The 21952-nt window shown below is 46.0% G+C and overlaps 1 protein-coding gene across 1 annotated transcript in view; it reads right to left on the bottom strand.

The window, feature by feature from the left end:
- The window catches only part of DNAH8 (dynein axonemal heavy chain 8), a 621721-nt gene that overhangs the window by 61664 nt on the left and 538105 nt on the right, over positions 1–21952 (bottom strand). The window contains exons 79-83 of the mRNA XM_075064269.1: positions 20790–21042; positions 20494–20684; positions 16468–16589; positions 12892–13010; positions 9151–9353 (exon numbers count right to left, since the gene is read on the bottom strand). Coding sequence (XP_074920370.1) covers positions 9151–9353; positions 12892–13010; positions 16468–16589; positions 20494–20684; positions 20790–21042 — 888 coding nt within the window. The remainder of the gene's footprint in view (positions 1–9150; positions 9354–12891; positions 13011–16467; positions 16590–20493; positions 20685–20789; positions 21043–21952) is intronic.

The following is a 21952-nucleotide window of genomic DNA, read 5'->3' as shown; positions in this document are numbered from 1 at the left end:
CTTGTGTGGATTGGTCTAGGCTGAGGTTGATGGTGGGATGGAAATTGTTAAAAGCATGGTGGAATTCCTTGAGGGCTTCTTTTCCATAGGTCCAGATGATGAAGATGTCATTAATGTAGCGCAAGTAGAGTAGGGGTATTAGGGGACGAGAGCTAAGGAAGCATTGTTCTAAGTCAGCCATAAAATTTTTGGCATACTTTGGGGCCATGTGGGTACCCATAGCAGTGCCCCTAACTTGAAGGTATATATTGTCCCCTAATGTGAAATAGTTGTGAGTGAGGACCAAGTCACAAAGGTGAGTAACCATCTTTTCTTCTTTGAGTGCTTGCTCATATCGATTCCAATTAGGTGACTCCCAAGCCTTACCTAGGCGGTGGGACTAGAGTGAGATGTCACGGAACGAAGGACCACTGAACCAAATGCTACATCATCTCTGGACTGCTGCACTATGGCATTGTGGGAAGCAATGGTATGTACCGATGACCAAGTCGCTGCCCTTCTGATCTCCTGTATGGGTACATGAGCCACGAGGGTGGAGGACAAAGCTTGAGCCCGAGTGGAGTGGGCAGTAAGGTGTTTAGTTGGGACACCAGCCAAGTCATAGCACGCACGGATACATGATGTGATCCAGGACAAGATGCGCTGGGTGGAGACCGGGAGCCCCTTCATCGAGTCTGCCACAGCTATGAACAGCTGGGTCGTCTTCCTAAAAGGTTTTGTGTGCTGGATGTAAAAGGTGAGGGCCCTGCAAACATCTAGAGAGTGAAACTGTTGTTCTCGTCGATAAGTGTGCGGCTTTGGATAGAAGACTGGAAAGAAGATACCTTGGTTGACATGGAAGGCAGACACTGCCTTAGGAAGGAAGGTGGGGTGTGGTCGCCTCCGGTACTCATGGCTCCGAAGGGGCAGAACAGGAGGCCCCCAAAGGAACCCCTTGGGCCTGATGATATGCCCAGGAGATCCAAAAGGACCACTGTGGGGGTTTCTGCCCCGGGTCCTGGCCTTCTTCCAGACACTGGCCTGCATCATCCTCAGCCTGGTCCTGAGTGTGATAGCCACCTTGTGAGCGAGACGACGCAGAGGTAGAGTGAGACGGCCAAGGCGGTGCCATACATAATGGTGCTGGTGGTGTGATGCAGTGCAGTACTGAGATGGCGAATGGTGCCTGCGGTCGTATCAGTACCAGGAACCTGATATGGATCTCGACAGCGACCTCTGGCGAGATCAGCCCCAAGATTGGCTCTGGGATGAGCACTGCTCTGACCAGTACCGGGAACAGAGCATGGAGTCCAGTCAGTACTGGCCATAATGCAAATCAGACCTCCGCGAGCCAGAAAGGTGCCGTGAGTATGACTGGCACCAAGAGCAAGATCGGTGCCGGGACTGCGAGTGATGCTGTGAATGGTGCCGGGACCACAATTGGGACCAGGATCAGTACCGTCCTGCTTCACCCGATGATGGCAGTTGCATCAGTGACGGTTTCCCCTTTGACAGCACCATCCGCACTGGTGGTCAGCTCTGGAGTCAGCTCTGTGAGCACGATCAAGTCCTGCGCTGTTGAAAAGGTCTCTGGTGTGGAAGGCAGTCTCAGCTTGACTGCCATGTGCACTGGGGAGCTTACATGCACTGGATTCAATGGCCCTTGTGGCGCTGGACTCAGCAGTGCAGGAGCCATTACTTGTCCTATGTGCTCCGGCAACGTACGCGGCGCCAACTGCGGTGTGGGCAGCATTGGTGGCTGTCAAACCAACAAACAAGAAGTGGCCGGCACCTGCTTGGGCTGCTGCTTCTTCTGATTCAGCAATAAGGACCGGCACTGTGGTGGTGGGGGCACCAGGGAGATTTGATGTGAGTCTTTAGTAGAGTCCGAACGAGTTGCCAGTGCCGCTGAGGCACTCCACACCAAAGAAAACGGTGCCGGGTCCCGTGAAGAGGAAGGGACCAGGCTAAGTGCCGCCTCCATAAGAAGCTGTTTCAGTTTAGAGTCCTGCTCCTTTCTGGTCCTTGGCTTGAACACTTTGCAAATGTGGCACTTCTTCTTCGAGTGATTGCTCATATCCATTCCAGTTAGGTGTGTGCGCACCGCGTGCACAGCCGTCGGAGAAACTTTTACCCTAGCAACACTCAGCGGGTCGGCTGGGCGCCCCCTGGAGTGGCGCCACCATGGCGCCGTATAAATACCCCAGCCGACCCGGCCACCCTTCAGTTCCTTCTTACCGCCCCTTGTCGCGTCGTTGGAACAGTCGGAGTGCAGTTTACCCTGACCTCGCGATTTTCCCTAGCTAATCGCTCGTTTTTGTTTCTTGTTACTTAATCGTTCTTGTTTTACATAGTTAATTAGTTTATGACAGTCTTTAACGTTAATAGTTGTTAGTGTTTTTGTTAGTAATAGTTTTCGCGGGGCCTGGGGCTCTTTCCCTACCCATAGAAGCGCGCCCGGTACTTGTAGCCATGCCTGGCTCGCCGGGCTTTAAGCAGTGTTCGCCTGCAATAGGCCAATGCCGACAGGAGATCCCATCGACTCCTGTCTTAAGTGCCTCGGGGAATCGCACTTATCTTCGAAGTGCCCCATTTGCAAGGCATTTAAGCCGCGCACGAAGAAGGAGCGGACGCTAGACTCTGGCAGCTCCTTATGGAAGCGGCATTAGCACCCTCGCCAAGCCGGCACCGAGTATAGCCAGCAGTGAGTGACGCCGCCCTCGGCACCGAGCACGGTCAGCACCGTCTGACACAAAGGCTCCTCGGCGGCCCGGGCGCAGCCGATGCCGAAGGAAGCCCCACGCCGCTCCCCTCTCTCGAGGTCGAAGTCGGCTAAGCCTCGGACGGGCTCCTCTACGCCGCACCGCAGGCAGAGACTGCAACCAAGGCAGAGACGCCGGCACCGGCCCCGGTGCGGCGCCTCCCTAAACCGGCCCGTTGACTCCAGCCCCGCGAGGGCCGTCGAGTCCGGCGCCTGGAAGCTCCCCGGCATCCGGCGCGTGGGGTCGAGCTAACCTTGCCTTCGACGCCGGAGACTTTTTTTCAGCGGCAAGAGACCTCATTGCCCCTGACTGACCCGGCACGCCCGTGCCTGCGGCACGCCGTCCGTGCGACTCTCTCCAGAGGCAAGCCGCTCTTACCAGCAGCCGCCCTCTGTCACAGCTCCGGATGGCCGCCGCTCGAGGTCCACTCCGTCGCCGCTCCACATCTCGGCGTCGCTCCAGCATCACGCTCGGCAGCCACAGCTCCACTCGCGGCACCGCTCACCGTCTGCCGGCACGTTCGCCGTCGCTACACAAGGAGCGGAGTGTCCGCGGCACCGCTCACCGCTCGGCACGCTCGCCGTCGCGGCCACCGCTCAGCACGTGCAGCTCACGCTCACGACGCCGTCCGCCTCTCGCAAGGACCGTCCCGATACCGGCTATTCGCGGACCGTCGAGCTCCCCGCACCGCTACAGGGACCGTCGTCATTGTCACGGAGCCGATCTCGCCATAAGGGCTCGAGGTCCCGGTCGACCTCCCGGCACAGAGCTGGTCGCAGGTCCCGGTCGGGCTCGCGGTACCTGATACCCGTACGGCACCGGTCCCCAAGATCCAGAGCTGCTCGATCTATTGGCACTTCGGTGCCCACGTTTGCGGCTCCTCCGTGGCCGGCGCCCGGTCAGGAGTCGGCCGTCCTCGCAGGCCGTAGTTACTACAGCGGGACCAAGATACTGACATTGGCCGCTTTGGGACTGTTTTTCAAGATGCACGTCCCCCCCCCCCCCGGATGCAGGACAGCAGCAATGGCCCTTCTGGACACCCTGGGCATACCATCAAGCCCAGGGTGCTCCCCCTGGTCCCGGCCCCTACACTTGTTTCGGAACGCAGGGCGCGGAAGCCACCATATCCCGCCCTCCTCCGGCAGAGTCAGAGGACCATGTCATCCATCCTCCAGACTCCCCGGGAGCATCTCGAGCAGGAACGGCCACAGAAGCACGGTGCCATTCAGGACCCACTCGTCCCGGGATATCCTCCTCCTCTTCCCCGGATGAGGCCGTGGCGGGGTCTTCTTCTTCGGGCGCCGCCAATAGATCTGAGAGCCCACCAGGACCTTCTTCGCCGGGTGGCTCTCAACATAAACCTCCCGGTAGAGGAAGTGCCGGAGGTGGACGATCCGGTGGTCAGCATCCTGGCGCTGATACCCCGACGTGTGGCCCTGCCATTTATCAGACCATCCCAGGCTGCTACTGATACCCTGTGGCAGTCTCCAGCCTCCATTCCGCCAACGGCTAAAGGGGTGGAGAGGAGGTACATGGTGCCCTCCCGGGGTACGAACACTTGTACGTCCACCCTCCCCCCTCCTTTAGTATGTACAATCTGTCAACGACAGGGAGCGCCACGGCCAACAGGGCGCCTGCCCCTAAATCCAAGGAGGCTAGGCGGATGGACCTGCTAGGCCGGAAGGTGTACTCGGCAGTGTGCCTTACAGCTCCGAGTGGCCAACCAGCAGGCTCTGTTGAGCTTTACCGCTACAACTTTAACACCTGGACGGAGGTTGGCCGCTTTACTGAGTTGCTGCCCCCGGACTCGCGCCAGGAGTTCGCAGCCTTTGTGGAGGAGGGCAAAAAGGTTGGCAGGACCTCCCTCCAAGCTTCCCCTTGACGCGGCCGATTCGGCTGCCAGGACTGTAGCCTCGGGTATCACAATGAGGCGAATCTCCTGGCTTCCAGGCCTCCAACCTGCCACCGGAGCTGCATACACCCTTCAAGACTTACCCTTTGAGGGCCGGGGTTTGTTCTCGGGACAAAACGGACCTCGGCTGCAAAGCCTGAAAAGACAACAGGGTGATCATGAGGTCCCTCGGGATGCACACGCCCGTGACCCAACGTAGGCCCTTTAGGCCCCAACCCCGCCGCCCGTACTTTCCGCCTCGAAACCGGCAGGACTTCAATAGAAGGCGAGGCCGGGGTGGGCGAAGGCGCCAGTCTGGCCCCCACGCGGGGCAGTCTCAAGGTCCCTCTAAGGCCCCACCCGGGCCCAAGGGCATTTTTGAAGGTACGCCCGGGACGGCCTACCAGACTCAGTTCAGGATCCTTCTCGCCCCCCTTTTCCAACCGCCTCTCCTACTTCCTTCCGGCGTGGTCACATCTTACTTCGACCAGTTGGGTGCTACGCACGGTGAAGCAAGGATACCACCTCCAGTTTGCTTCACCCCCGCCTTCCACCCCCCTTCCATGGTCCCTCTTCAGGGACCCCTCTCACGAGCAATCCTCTGGCACGAGGTGCAATCTCTCCTCACTGCAGGAGCCATAGAGGAAGTTCCGCGCACCCGAGAGGGGAAGGGATTTTACTCCCGCTATTTCCTCATCCCAAGTCCAGGGAGGTCTCCGACCTATTCTCGACTTGCGGGGACTCAACAAAGTGGCTACGCAAGTTGAAGTTCCGCATGGTCTCCCTGGGAACTATTATCCCGTCCTTGGATCCTGGAGACTGGTACGCCGCCCTCGACATGAAGGACGCGTACTTCCACATAGCCGATCTTCCCCCGCACAGGAAGTACCTTCGGTTCACAATCAACAACACCACTTTCAATTCGCTGTCCTCCCCTTTGGCCTGTCTACGGCCCAAGGGTCTTTACAAAATGCATGGCAGTCGTCGCCGCCCACCTTCGCAGGCAGCAGATACATGTCTACCCGTATCTGGACGACTGGCTCATCAAAGGCGCCTCGCAAGCCCAAGTCAGTCATCACGTTTCCGTGATCACGGACCTCTTCGGCCGCTTGGGCCTCCTCCTCAATCCGGAGAAGTCCACTCTCATTCCAACACAGAGACTGGACTTCATAGGAGCGACCCTGGACTCCTCCCTCGCCAGAGCCTACTTACCGCAAGCCCGCTTCCTGGCGATCACTTCACTCATACGGCGCTTGCAAGCCGCTCATCTAACCTCGGCTCGCACCTGCCTCGCTCTTCTGGGACATATGGCTGCATGCACTTATGTCACCAAGTACGCCAGGCTCCGCATGCGGCCCTTTCAGACGTGGCTCCACTCGGTCTTCCGCCCGCGCAGGGACTCCATGGACGTGCTGCTCACGATCCCTCCAGGTCCCCTACGCTCCCTCGACTGGTGGTTGGACCCGTCTCTGGTTTGTGCGGGGATGCCATTTCATCCGCAGCAACCGTCACTAACCCTTACGACGGACGCGTCATCCCTCGGCTGGGGAGCCCATCTAGGTCGCTTGCAGACCCAGGCTGTTGGTCAGCCGACGAGCTCAACCTCCATATCAACGTCCGAGAGCTGAGAGCTGTTCGTCTAGCCTGCCAGACGTTCCAACAGCACCTTCGTGGCCGTTTGTGTCTCCGTCTTTACGGACAACACAACGGCCATGTACTACATCAACAAGCAGGGAGGGACCCGCTCGTCTCCCCTGTGTCTGGAGGCTATTCAACTGTGGGACTTCTGCATAGCCTCCAGGTGGACCTGGTGGCATCCTTCCTCCCAGGAGTCCGGAACACCCTGGCGGATCGGCTGAGCAGGTCCTTCCTCTGCCACGAGTGGTCGATCCGGCCGGACATCATTTACTCCGTCTTCCAGAGGTGGGGGTTTCCCCTCGTAGACCTCTTGCCTCCCACTCGAACAGGAAGTGCCAGGAGTTCTGCTCATTCCAGGGCCTCTCCCCCGGATCGCTGACGGACGCGTTCCTCCTGCCCTGGAACCACCGCCTGCTTTACCTTCCCTCCGTTTCCCTTGGTGCACAGGGTCCTGCTCAAGCTCCGCAGGACAGGGCGCATCTTATCTTGATCGCGCCTGCGTGGCCCAGGCAACCCTGGTACACCACGCTCCTGGATCTGTCGGTAGCCGCTCCGATTCCCCTCCCCTGTGTCCCAGACCTGATCACACAGGACCACGGGAGGCTTCGTCACCCAGACCTGCGATCCCTCCACCTCACGGCGTGGCTCCTGCATGGCTGAACGCTGACGAGTTGCGCTGTTCCAATTCGGTGCAGCGCATCCTCCTTAGTAGCAGGAAGCCTTCCACCCGCCGGACGTATGTGGCCAAATGGACGCGCTTCACGGCCTGGTGCGCATCGCACGATGCTTCTCCCTTACAGGCGTCAATCCCGACAATCCTCGACTACCTCTGGCACCTTAAGCAGGAGGGCCTGGCGAATTCCTCCTTAAGGTGCACCTGGCAGCGATATCCACCTTCCACCCGGGACAGGGTGGTTACTCGGTGTTTTCTCACCCAGTAGTCTCTCGCTTCATGAAGGGCCTGGAGCGTACTTATCCCCCCGCTCGTCACCCAGCCCCCTCCTGGGACCTGAACTTGGTCCTAAACAGCTTATGTTGCCGCCCTTTGAGCCGCTTGCAACTTGTTCGCTTCTCTACCTTTCGTGGAAGACGGTGTTCTTGGTGGCGATCACCTCAGCACGCAGGGTCTCGGAGATCAGGGCCCTCACTGTAGACCCTCCGTACACTGTCTTCCATAAAGACAAGGTACAACTGCGACCTCATCCGGCATTCCTCCCTAAGGTGGTGTCTGCTTTCCATACTAGCCAGGACATCTTTCTCCCGGTTTTCTTCCCGAAGCCTCATGCTTCTCGGCGGGAACAGCAGCTACACACCTTGGATGTGCGCAGAGCGCTAGCTTTCTATGTGGAAAGGACCAAGCCCTTCCGGAAGTCTCCGCAGCTCTTTGTGGCCATTGCGGGAGCGGATGAAAGGTCTACCAGTCTCCTCCCAGAGGATTTCCTCTTGGGTCACGGCCTGTATTCGCAAGTGCTACGCGCTAGCTCATGTTCCCCTCGGTCGCCTTACAGCGCATTCCACCAGGGCGCAAGCTTCCTCAGCGGCCTTCCTGGCGCACGTGCCCCATCCAAGAGATTTGCCGTGCTGCGACCTGGTCATCGGTCCATACTTTCGCCTCACACTATGCGTTGGTACAACAGTCTCGAGACGATGCAGCCTTTGGAGTGGCGGTACTCCAGGCTGCCACGTCTCACTCCGACCCCTCCGCCTAGGTAAGGCTTGGGAATCACCTAACTGGAATGGATATGAGCAATCACTCGAAGAAGAAAACAGGTTACTTACCTTTGTAACTGTTGTTCTTCGAGATGTGTTGCTCATATCCATTCCACACCCACCCTCCTTCCCCACTGTCGGAGTAGCCGGCAAGAAGGAACTGAAGGGTGGCCGGGTCGGCTGGGGTATTTATACGTGGAATGGATATGAGCAACACATCTCGAAGAACAACAGTTACAAAGGTAAGTAACCTTGTTTTATCTGCCTGGTGGGGTTCCCTCAGACACCTTAGGCAAGAGTTATGGGGTCTCCTGTAGGCATTGGTTTCAGGCAAGCCAAGCAGGGTTTGAAACCCGGGGACCTAGGCATGGGCCTGGATACTGGGACAGGGGAGAAGACCCTGCTCCCCCTCAGTGAGTAAGCTAAATCTAACTACACAAAGTAACTACTAACAACTATAAACAACTATTAACAACTATTAATCACTAATCAGAACTATTAGCAGGTACCAATGCTAGGGAGGGTGGAGATCAGCTAAGCTGCGCTCCACAGTTCTAACTACTGTCACGGGTGGTAAGAAGGAACTGAAGGGGCATTGGGTCGGCAGGGGTATATATTCGGCGCCATGGCGGCGCCACTCTAGGGGGCGACCCAGCCAACCCACCAAGTGTTGCTAGGGTAAAAATCTTCTGACGATCGTGCACGTGGCATGCGTGCACCTAATTGGAATCGATATGAGCAAGCACTTGAAGAAGAACTTCTACTGCACTACAGCAGTGTCCACACAGGATGTTACTGCACTGCAAGCTAATGCAATGTACATTCACACCCTGGTTTGCTGTGCAGTAACATCCTGTGTAGACAAGCTATAAGACAGAGTAGGTATCTATCAGAAATACTTACAATTATAGAATGAATAATGTCATGGATTGGAAGGAAGATAACTAACAAGCAATGTAAATATTGAGAACATATTACTGTTGCACTCCCTAAAAGAATGATATTCAGCACCACCGTATTTATTTAAAGTATTAATTACTTTCTCCATCTCTATGAGAAAGTTTCAGGGATAACTAATGGTAAGGTAGGTTTAATAATGCAGTTTTCTAGAATAAAACCCCCAAAGTTATATTTCCTTTTTATGATGAGAATGAATAATTATGTTCATACCCAGTTTAAGTTTCCTCGCCAAGGCATCAATCTGAATAGTTGGGTCAGACCCCATAGACAAGAAACAGATAAGGGGTGTTCGTGTATCGCTTTCTTCCCAAGTCTTCTCTAAATTTAAAATGACTGGTTCTGTATATTTCTCTTCCAGTGAATCAGCAATATACTTTCTGGCTTGGGAAAGCGTGCGATCTGGGCACCAAGACCTGGAAATACACATATGTAGTGAGCTACAAATTCAGTATCTTTTTCCTTTATTTTATTTAATTTCATTTCAAGGCTATGGAAGGAAATTTGAGACTGTGAGGTTACATATGAGACAAAACATGTTAAGGAAACATTGACAATAAAATAACCTAAAATATTCTATTCCCAAACATTTTTAACTATTTGTTTTTAATAGACCTTAAAAATGGTTAAGTTTGCAAATCCAGCCACAGAGGAGTCATTGGTAAAAAAAATTTTTTTTTTAAATTCCCCCCCAATTAAACTTGCATTTACAATTTCCTCAATGTCTAAGTGGAACAAGAAATGTGACACTAGAGAGCACTACTCTGTTCATAGTAAACAGACTAGATACACTGAAGCCATATTACTACACACTATATCAGTTGGATTGGTTCAGTTGTGAAATTAAAGCTGTGTCAAGAACTGGCTAATAATGAGCGTCATAAACAGATAGTTAAGGGTTAGTACCTCTTTTATCTGTAAAGGGTTAAGAAGTTCACCTAGCCTAGCTGACACCTGACCAGAGGAACCAATGGAGGAACAAGATGTTTCAAACGGAAGAAGGGAAGTTTTCCTTTGTTTAGAGTTTCAGTTTTAGCCCGAGTGAAAAAGACCAAGGAACCAGCCTCTTATCAGAGTAGTAAGTTTTAGAAAGGGATAAATAGGTTATTGTTATTTCATTGTAATTGTTTTTCATTAGGATATTATCAATGGTATTCTTGTGTGTATTAAGTTTTTGCCAGGGGACATCCTCTGTGTTTTTGAATCTGTTGTCTGTGAGAGTAGCTGTATGCTAATCTCTCCCAGAGGGTTTTTTTTACCTTTCTTGTCTTAATTAAAAGCCTTCTTTTAAATACCTGATTGAGTTTCCTTGTTTTAGTCCACAAGGAGTTGGGGGAGAAAGAAAGGGGGATGGTTAAATTTCTTGTTATAAGATCCAAGGGTTTGGTCTGTGTTAACCAGGGAACTGGTGAAGTCCCTCAAGATATCCAGGGAAAAAGTGTGCTGGGGGTGTGCAGCGATACCAGATCTAAGCTGGTAATTAAGTTTAGAGTTCGTGTCTCATGGAGGTCCCGAATCTGTAACCCTAAAGTTCAGAGTGGGAAGGAACCCTGACATGAGAAATGTAACTTAATTGTGTAGAGACTCAACTACATAATATTATACTACCCAATATAATTTTTATCGGCACAGCTGGCAGTACTGCTTACATTATGGTTGTCCAACACTTCCTGTAAGATCCTGTTTCAGTTGCTCATAACTTGACACTTTAAACGTTGGACTGAAATTTCCTCTTGGGTACCTGTCTCAAGCTTTTTTTTTTTTTTTTTTTATTTTCAGCAAAACAGTTCAAGCCAGTTAAGAACACAATAGGGAAATAAGTGTTTGCTCTATTAAAAACAATTTTAAAATTGTTTGAAGAAACTGAAGTGTCTTCATACTTTGACATTTAGTAGAGCACTTCCATTTGTGTCAGAGCAGTGCTTTACTGTTCTTACAAAAAAAGGTCCTAATCTGCCAAGTACGAGATCTCAGATTATGGTTCATAATAGATTAGGAAGGTAGGTTTAATGTTCTTCGTACCGGAAAGGGTAACCAAACACCTACCAGAGACCAATCAGAAAACTGGATTGTTTAAAGTCAGGCGGAGAATTTTGTATACCAGGGGGTCTTTTTGTTCTCGGCTGGAGTAACAAGGTTCCCCTAACTCCATCTTATCTAAGATTCTTCTAACATCTGTAAGCCCAGAACGCAAAGTAATTCGCTATGAGATCTTTGTGGGTATTCACATGTAGTTTATGTTGGACGGTTATTGGGCATCTTTTTAAATCAACTGGTTCTTCATTATCTTCTAAAGCAGAGAGCCTGTATTGATTTCTAATGCAAGATATTGTTTTATATATCTTTCTTTTTTAATAAATTTTCTTTTTAAACTGTGAAGTTTCTTTTCCTAGGAGCAAGGGACGGGAAAAGCAGCGTGGGCTATCCTATTGTCTTTCAGGGAAAGAGTAGGCACGGGGAGGCAAGCCCAACTGTTTGCATATTGCATCCAAATGCTGAGGGTGAAGAACCTTATCTCTTTGGAGCAGAGAAACGGTTTCTTTGGAAGCCTGGGAAGGAGTTTCTCCCTGCTTCTAGCACCAAGGATTTGGGAATCGGTCCACCAAGGGGGTTGGGCACCAGAGAGAGGAAAGAGGGGATGCTCTCTATTAAATTCCTGACCTGGTGGCACCAATACCCAAGCTGGTAGTGAGCTTGGGGGAGTTTCAGGTAAGCCCCAGACTTTGGACGCAAAAGTCCAGGTTTGGGACAGACCAGATTGTGGACGCTAAAGTTCAGGTCTGGGACTGGGAGGCTAGATTACCACATATGGACACCAGAGTTACAAATTGACTGGTCAAGCATACACCTCATTTGGAACTGGAAGTACGCAGTCAGGCAGCAGCGGAGACAAAAAACGAAAAAAGTTAATTTTAAATGTAAAACATGTTTTGATAAACATTTAGATACAGTTTTTTCTTACGAATCCAGCACTTTTAAAGTAGTTTTATAGACTAAAAACAATTAAAATGCTGGTTTTGTGCATTTTAATTGAATTTAACTTTCCATCCAAATAGCTCTTGACACAGAATACAAATAAAATTTGGTAAATACAAAGTACATCATTCACCATTCTCTATCATAATAAAAATATAAAGATTAAGAATCTAAAATGTAAACATTAAGATCCTAATTGCTTAAATAGATGTGTATACATATATTGTATCCCCTTGGTTATCAAAAGGACTAAAATTTAATGTAAAGGCTATGTTTATTTGCATATAAGATGGTCTAATACTTACCAACTAATGAGATCAACCTTTCTTTAGAAAAATAACTAAAAAGTGCAAATACAAAACATGATTAAAATTGATTATTTATATCAAGATTTTCCGCTTGCTGATTTAAATCATGGTTCAAATTGGTGACTTCATTACTTTGATTTAAAGCAATCCACTTTTTTTTTTTTTTTTTTGCATTGGTAGTTTTGATTAATCAATGTAGTCACATAATGGGATTTTTAATAACCTCATCTCTTTTTAAAAACAAAAAACCCTTCATTTTTGAAAATTAGTTATTTTGAAAACAAAAAATGAAAATAAAAATTATGATAATTTCCACACAAAAATAAAAATCATCATTTAAAAAACATATAGAATGAAAATGATTTTAACATTTTCAATAATTTTTTGGGGGTTTCTAGAGTCCTCTTCCTATTGCCTTAATATTTAAGGCAAAGTTGAAGAAAGGTATTTTCTGGAAAACTATTAACTACATACTAGATGATTCCAAACATAAAGTTTCCTTTTTCAGTGAGTGAATCTTAATAGTTAAATATTACTGCATATCATATATAGAAACTTTATACAGTGCAGATACTATTAACTACAGCACAGTGATACACTTCGATATTTACTGCAATAAGTAACTTATCTCAGTAATGAACAGTGCTCCAAAATCTATGATGATTCTCACCTGATAAGCAAAAGTTTGCGACAGGTATCTAGTGAGTCATTGTATCCATCAGGAATAACTTCTTCTTCAGGAGCATCTTTATCAAACCAACTTTTCCACCCTTTCTCATTGCGGGATATCTAAATTTATTACATGAATAAACACATAAATAAACTTTGCACATAAGAAAATGTACACAGTCATTTTAGAAAGTTATGTTTTAATAATATCCTTCATATTATTATGCTAAGTAGAATATATGTCACATCATGGGGAGATTCTGTAGCATTTCTGGAGATACATGTTTTGTGATATTAAGATGTTGGTGACAGATCTGTTTGAGCATCCCCTGACTGACCATCCACCAACCTGCTGTGAGGGGAATACAAGCCTCTGGATCCCTGGATCACTAGATGTTTTAAACTTACAAGACATGAATGGAATCCAGCCACTACCCCTATCTTGGGGACCCTAGCCACATTCTTGTGGCACAGACCCTTTATCACTCCTGGGTGAGAACTGGAATTTGCTGTTCAGCAGCCTAGCCCCTGGATGCAATGGTGACCCTTTGGATTCTCCCATATTTAAACACAGAACTCCATCTCAAGGTGTGAATTTTCTTGTTTACTATTTAACTCTCTCAGGAGACTTTTGTAGTAACTGTGAAGCAGATAACACAAACATATTTTGCACAGGATTTTCACATAATTTCTCTTTTACTTAATCATATAAAGCACAAGAGAATACAAAACATTTAGAAAACACTAAACTTCTTAACTGCAGTGCCCTTCAGTAGTTCATCCTTCCCTGAAGAGTCCTTGGGAAAGCATCTTGGCTCAGGAAGGAAGGCAGAGTCCCTGCCTTATGTAAGCCCCTACGTGCTGCAATGCTTCTCTCTCCTCTTGAGTTAAAGACAAAAAGGCCAGAACCTCCAATGCCCCCTGTTCTTGTGTATCTCCCTAGTTTATGTGCCTCCTTCCAACACCTGGCTTCCTTTATTCTGCCCTTTGGTAACTTTCCATTGTTCTCCTCTTCCCCTCTCCCTTCAGACACAGGAGGAAGTACCTTTCCGTAGTGATGCAGTTACTCTTTCAAATAACTACTGTGGTCAAAGTACAATTATTTAAAGTTAAATACTTTCCTATCATTCTCAGTGTGAGGAAGATATGCTTTTTCAGGTAGGTAAGGCATGGTGGATACACATTCATGATACAGCAGTTTTGATAGTGACTGCTCATGATAACTTCATAATGTCAACCAGAATTCATAAATTCTATAGACAGATTCCCAAATTGTATACTGTAATATTCATGGATTGCAGGGCTAGAAAGAACCACTGTGATAATCTAATATTAAGATATTACAATAAAATATTGTGATATTAAGGTTTAATCTCTTAATAATTTGCCTTAGAATAGATTACTACCCAAACAGAGAATTATAGTCTATGTAGGAAGCTAGTAAGTTCATCTTTTTGGCAGGATGATTCTACACTACAAGCATAGAGGAAGAAGAGTATTATAATTGGTATGTCTCTCTTAATAATAAAGAACCAAGAGATAATAGCTAAAATCATCACATGTGCCACTATGGGCCAAATTGTCAAAGATGCCCAAGTCAAAAATAACAGCTGATGCTAACCTACAGCCACCATATTATGCAGCTTTTGAAATGCCAAGTGAGAATAAGTCTGACCAGCAGAGTGATCAAACCTCTCCTAGAATATTTGTGAAGAGATATAAGGGCTATAGTGAGACCACAATGAAGGTCTCTATATAAAAACCTAAAAAACAGAGGCAGAATTCGGACCTGAACGGAGTGATTGAAGATATGTCTATACTGCACACTTCTTTTGGCAGTGTGTTGTGTACATTTGCACATAGCCCCCCTAACATGGGTATAAATAGCAGTGTAGCCAGTGAGGCATGGCTTAGGCAAATAGAGTAAAGACATGCCTGAAGGGTGTGAGAATGTACACAAGTACATACCCTACAGGGCTCTCTACTCAGCTAAGCCATGCCTCTCTGTCTACATTGCTATTTTTAGCAGCGTAGTGTCCTGCTGCTTCCTCACTGCTGGAGTCTTTCCCAATGCAGGAAAAGACTCAGGCAGTGAGAGGCAGTGGGGAAAAGCTCTGTCAGCTGCCCACTGCGAGAGCCTTATCCCACCACAGGGAAAGACAGCAGTAGAGGGGAAAAGGTCTGGTGGGGGGGTGGGGTGGAATCCCTGCTGCATCCCAGTTCCCAGAGTCTTTTCTCAATGTAGTGAAAGGCTCCAGCAGCAGGGATCCAATGAAGTCTTTCCCCCCACTGGAGTCTTTCATGGACATGTGCACAGAGTTTGCTTTTCACTGCATCATGTAACTACATGTACACTGAAACTGGTGTGTAGTGGTAGATATAGCCTGAGAAGTAAAGTTTTCTACAGCAAAGATTCTTAGATCAATGCAGGGGGAAGAAGAGACATGCTGAGACTTGAATATATATTGTATATTAAGAAAGGTCTGGCTGGCTCACTAGGCCTTGGACAGTCTCAAACTTCAGAAGAACTATATCTCCATGAGGCTGGGGGAGCACAGCTTGCTCACTCACAACTCATACAGACAGGAGGAGGAGCAAATGTGAATAACTCTTCTTCTTATGGGGCCCTCCCAATCTGGCATTGCCTGGAACTAGAAGTTTAACAGCAGCTCAGAAATAGCTGTATGTGGAATCTCAGCCTAACTGCCAAGTAAACCAGAGAAATGCAGATCTTATAACCAAATAATTTGAACTCTGAATTAATCTCTCTCTGTTTGTAATAGTACATGTTTGTTTCTCAGCCACATCTAGAAGTAGTAGTATTGGGGAAAGGAGTAGGATCCCTGCATCCCCTCATCTTGAACTGTAGGGCTCGACATCCCCACTAATGGCACCAGACACTACCCTGCCTCAGCATGACATTCTAGGCATGAAGCTAGCCTTCTAGGCACAGCAGGTATTTTCCCAGAAAGTGATGTTAGCAGTAGCACCAGGACAGGGAACAGACCCCTCTCCATCTCAGATCTCCACAGCCCGAAGACATCATCAAAGGTAGCAGACTGTTTTCTAAAATTTGAATTCTCCACATCATTTTCTGTTTGCCTTAACAACCTTCCACATCTCCCTTATAGTCCCTTCACTGCTAAATTCATACTTCTTCCCTTCATGCTCCGCTTCCTTCCTCCTCCTCTCCTTTTTCTTTCCTTTGACATTCATCCCTTATGTCCCTCCTTCCATTAATTTCCTTACTCCTAATCCCTTGCTCCTATACCCACTCACTCCACCTTTATACCGCATATACAAAAATATTAAAAATAAATACAAATAAATGAATATTTTTGAAAAAAGAAAGACATAGAATCAATGTGTCCATCATCACTCATATCACTTTGCTTCTATGTTGGGCCCCTTTTCTCCAGACCTTTTCTATTTTTGCCTTTTTAGAAGATAAGTTCTTCTGGGTAGTGATCATGTCTCAGGGGGTCTATACAACATCTACGACAATGGGACTCCAATCCTAATTGGGACCATTGGATATTAATACAAGAAAGATAAATAAGTGTAACAACAACACCACCTGATTTATAATTTCTGCAAATTGTGGAAGTTTGCTCAGTTCCACCAGATTCAGCCAAGTCATGTCAAGAATCCACCGGAATGGTTTGGGAGGGCAAGCTTTTAGATCCAGCGCTGCACCTCCTGGAACAGAATATTGTTGTGATGAAATACACATAAATCATGCTTGATATTTCTGTTCCATTGTGCTGAAATACTATAGGAATGCCAGTAGGCAATACAAGCTATGCTTTAGAACTCAGAGAATTATTATGCCAGTGGAGGAGGAAAAAAGGGATGGATATTTTTTCTGCTCACATCTCTCCTGCTTCTTTTTAGATTGGAAGAGGAGGATATCATCTAAGATTTCTACATGTTTTAAATGTGAGCAGCTATGTTCACTCCTCCAAGATGCTCACTTGCAGATTAAATTTCTACGTCTCACTTTCTGAATGCAGGGGCCCCTTTAATATATTCACCAGTTCAGTTTAAAAGTATATGTTGGTAACACTGTATGCAATTATTTAATTTGGAAGCTCTCACTCTTAAATCTGAGAACCTCCTGCTAAGTCCTAAAGTATGTACTGTTACTGATGAGCAATCAAAATTTTATCCTTGTTCAACCTCTTGAACAAGAATATACAGTGGTTGCACTTAAGAAGTTTTCTTTGTTTTGAGATATTACCTATGTTAAGAAAGGGAATTGCTCTTTGAAACAAGTAGAATCTTTCAAAATGAAAGAAGCTTTTCAAGTGTGACTATTATATACTCACTACAATATAATGTAGCTACTACCACAACCAAAGCGGAGCAGTATGTGTACACAGCCAGAGCTGACACCAGCTGTAAAGACAATTGACTTGGTTTTAAACATTAATTTTGTATAATTAACTTGAAATATTTGTTCATATATAGGACATAATCTTAGATCCATGTCACAATCCTTCAGATCTAGAATTTACAATCAGTTTTCTTAATTTTTACAGAAGGGTACCTTACTGTTTTGAATATTTTATTACAAAATGATTTATTGCCCTAACATCATTTCCTGATTCTGGATTATTTTAGTGCACAGGAAATTCTTATGAATAAATTAACTTTCCTTTAATCTACGATGATGCAGTGTAGATTATTTTGCATTTACTTGTAAGAAGAGAAATATTCCTTGATGAAGAACTTCTCTCAAGACAGTCCTTTTTGTGATTAGTATAGAAGTAATGGTAAAATGGAATCTTATATGTCAAAAACAATCCTTCATCAGCATTGCTTACATGTGCAAAGAACAGTACAAACATTAACCAATTAACCCATCAGAGTTTACTGGAAAACCTGGGAAGGAGGAAGAAATTTTCAAAAGTAGAAGAAACACCATCCTGAAGAGCCTAAATCTGGATGAAGAGCAACATAAGGCCCAGATAGCCAGGAGATAGTTGACTCTCCTTATCTGACATGTAACTGAAGGAAAAATGATACAAACCAATTGTTACAGACCGGGAGAGGGATCAGGATACAGAATATAATTTCTTACCATGATTTTCTTTTTGTTAGCAGCTTCTTCCTTGATTTTCCACAAATGTGCAATGGTTTTTCTCTGTAAAATTTGAAGGTATTCCAGTGTTTGTTGCTCAGGGGCTCTAAAACTACTGCCATCCCCCACTTTAGGCCACCAGAATGGGAAAATTTATGATTACTTACCTGCAAATTTTCCTTTCTTTGAAGGGATACATCTGTGGCTATAGGGGGCAGAATCAAAACTGACTGAACAGCTGATGAGGGACTAGTCCCCACCTTCTGGAGACCCCCACCTCTTAGTTTTGAGATGCTTCCAAAGCTAGCCCCTCTGGACCATGAAACACCAAATGAATCTCTTGTCCTGCATCAGCACCTTGTAAAAATAAGTTTCACAGATCTCCCTTTTTCAGGGAAGTGCTGGATCTGTGGACTGATCTCTTTGAAGAAGCAGAACTTTTCAGCTAAGCAACCACAAATTCTCCCATTCTCTCTCAGAGCTATGTCCACGAAGTCTCAGTGTGAGATTTTGTCAGCAAGGAAATGACAAAAATGTCTGTTAGAGAAAGCGACAAAGAGTCCTGTGGCACCATATAGACTAACAGACATATTAGAGCATAAGCTTTCGTGGGTGAATATCCACTTTGTCAGACGCCATATCTGACGAAGTGGGTATTCACCCACGAAAGCTTATGCTCCAATACATCTGTTAGTCTATATGGTGCCACAGGACTCTTTGTCACTTTTTACAGATCCAGACTAACATGGATACTCCTCTGACACTTGTCAGAGAAAGGATTCCCTTACTCTAAGGAATCACCACTGTGTGCAAGACCCTCTTGCCAAAGGCTGCAGTGGCTGATGACTATCTTCTAAAATTTCGTAAACGTATGCAGGGATGATTAAGTTGCAGCTTTACAGATTTCTCTGGAAGGGGCCTGCCATTTCTCAGCCCATGATACAACCACTGTTCGTACTGAATGAGCTCTGGGGGATTGAGTTCTTTTGCTCTATATGCCCCAGCAATGCATCAACATGTCCAGCGAGAGTTTGATGATTTAGATGCATTAGCACATCTTTTTCTTGGCTGAAATACAACCAGTAAAGCTGCTGTTTTTCTTATGTTCTCTTTTATTTTCAGATAACACTTTAAGGCTCACCTTACATCCAGTAAATGCCATAGCTGCTTCTTTGGGCAAGAAGGATATGGACAAAAAGAAGGCAATGAGAATTCTTGTGCTCAATGAAAAATTAAATTTACTTTTGGAATAAAGATTGGATCCATTCTCAAAACTACTTTCAAAGCTCTCAACTCTGACACTTTTCTTGGTGAAGCGATAGCAATCAAAAAGGTAATTTTGATAGTCTAGTAATACAATGAAACTGATTTTACAGGTTCAAAGGGCACCTGAATTAAGGTGTCAAGCACAATGTTCAATCCCAAGATGGAGCTGTATGCAATTTAGGAGGAAGCAATAGTTTGTCCTTCTGGCTGGAAATGGAAGATTTTCTGGATATACTCAAAATTGCAAACAGTGCAGAAAAATGTACTTTTAAGGTATTAGTCTGCAAACTGATGTCAAAACCATCTTGTAAAAATTCCAGAACATGAGATACTTTGGCTACATGATGCTGAATGTCTCTCTCTACAACAAGCTTTGAATTTAGACCAGATCCTTGAGTAAGCCCCGTTTGTTGATTTTAATCCTACATGCTAACAAGTTGCAATGAGACCAACAGAGTAACCCTTTGGTTCTAGAAACTTCCTCTCAAATCCCAAACTGATAGATTTAACTTGCTTGGATCCTGGTGAAGAATTGGACCCTGGGATAACAAATCCGGCCTTGGATTCAGGAACAGTGGTGGCTCCACTGACATATTCACAAGGTCAAGAAATCAAGGAGTCCTGGACCAGTGTGGGACCACCAAGATCACTTTTGTTTCCTTCTTTCTGATTTTCTGTATTACCTTGGCAAGAAGAGGCACTGGGGAAAAGCATAAAGGAAGCCCTTTGCTGGTCTCTTAAAGAGCCCTGGTCTCTTAAAAAATGGACTTAAAAATACAGTACCTCTAGACTTTGCTTGATGCTTGCAGGATTACTATGCAGCTGTAGAGGAAAGCCTCAGTGCTTTGGTGATTTCCTGTATCAGGGGAGGGGCAGAGGAGTCAGAGGTAAAATGAGATTGCTTTTCCCTGAGGAACAAATAAAAACTATACAAGCTGGTTGGGAAGAGCTGAACTGCCATCTTGTTCCAGAGACATAACTTCTGATAGCCTAAAATGGAAGATGGAGCTTAATCTTGGAGTTGCTCACAACAGCCGGGAACCACCTCGAATTCCACAGGGAACAGGCAAATCCCAGTTATGAAGAATCCTGGTAGAAGCTGTGCACCTAAAAGCACACTTTGAAATAATGTAAATCAGAAGATAAAAACAAAGTTTACTTTTTACTATTTCTAACTTTAAAAAGCTCAATAACTCACCAAAGGAAATTCAAACAATTATTATTTTAAATATAAATGCCTTTTTAATGTTTTACCTTTAATAAGTGCTTGGAACTCTTTGGGTTTGACCTGCCCTCTCTGAAGATCAATTTTTAGTGTCAGAAGAAGGGTAAAAAGGAATTTGTGGTGTTCATAAAGGCCTCTGACAGAATATGTAAAAGTTTCAAATGTAAGATACTCAATAATATTTGAGATTCTTTTCTGCGGCAAGGGAGACTTTTCAGATCTAAAGTATGAAAACAAAATACAAAGCAATAACATAATTAATATAAATATTAACTGGAATGGAAAGACAAAAATTTCAATGATAGAGAAATCTATATATTCTTACCTGGCCATGGACTGATCAAATAACTTTAGGAACTGAGCCAGTGAAGTCTGGTACATGTTATTGACCATGCTCATTTCTGTGATAAGAAAATAAAGAATGCTTCCTCGTGTAGCAGCAGGTCGATATTCCTCTTGTGCAGTGTTAATCTTCACTTGAGTTTCTGCTGCCACATATAACTTTTCAGATACTTCAGCAGCTGTTTGCTTAGTTGTTCGCAGTACACCAATCAAAGATTCATCATCTACTAAAGAACCTAAAAGGATAAATATGAAACATGTTTAGAATAGGTTTTAGAATTTCCTATATGTAGAATTCAAAAATGAAAATTACAGAAGTTATTTACCTCAAACTGAAAAGATGTATTGAGTTTCACAACTTTTAAAAAATTCAGGTCGAGCAAAACAAGTACAAAAATCAAAATACCAAATTTTATATTTAGTATGTTAGAGAACTGCACTGATGCTGATGAAGATTTGACCGTACTCACGCAAGCTACAACTGTGCAGTGTGTCTGCTTTCACATGCATACAGTTTAGTACATCCATACACAGCACTCCTTGAAAGAATATCAGGTTCTGTGGATTGATTGCACTGAAAAAATCAATGAGACTTAATCTCCTAAATTGCTGAAGCACTTGTAAAATGTTGCCCCTTATCCTGCAGTCCCTAGAGCAGATAAATTTAGAGTAATATTTAATTAAGGCATTGTCTACATTGGAAAGCTTTTTTGACAGTTTTTCTCACTATAATTATACAGGTATAATTAAACCAAAAGAGTAGGTCCATGCTGGTTTGTATAAAGCGGCTTAAGCTACATCCCTTGTGAGTCATAGCATGCACAAAGAGTTCCTTTTTTTTGAAATATCTACACAGCACTCTGGGTAGATATTCGAGGATGCAATACTCCATGACTAGGTTTGTTTATTGCTGTGAATTGTGGGATACTTACCAGAAAACACGGTTACTCACCTTTGTAACTGTTGTTCTTCGAGATGTGTTGCTCATATCCATTCCAATAGGTGTACGCGCCGCGCGTGCACATTCGTCGGAAGACTTTTACCCTAGCAACTCCAGCGGGCCGGCAGGTCGCCCCCTAGAGTGGCGCCGCCATAGCGGGTAATATATACCCCTGTCGGCCCGCCCGCTCCTCAGTTCCTTCTTGC

The sequence above is a fragment of the Chelonoidis abingdonii genome, chromosome 3 (assembly GCF_003597395.2).
Source record: "Chelonoidis abingdonii isolate Lonesome George chromosome 3, CheloAbing_2.0, whole genome shotgun sequence".
Classification (NCBI taxonomy): Eukaryota; Metazoa; Chordata; order Testudines; family Testudinidae; genus Chelonoidis; species Chelonoidis abingdonii.
The sequence above is the reverse complement of the archived record's forward strand: the minus strand, read 5'-3'. Positions and strand labels throughout refer to the sequence as shown.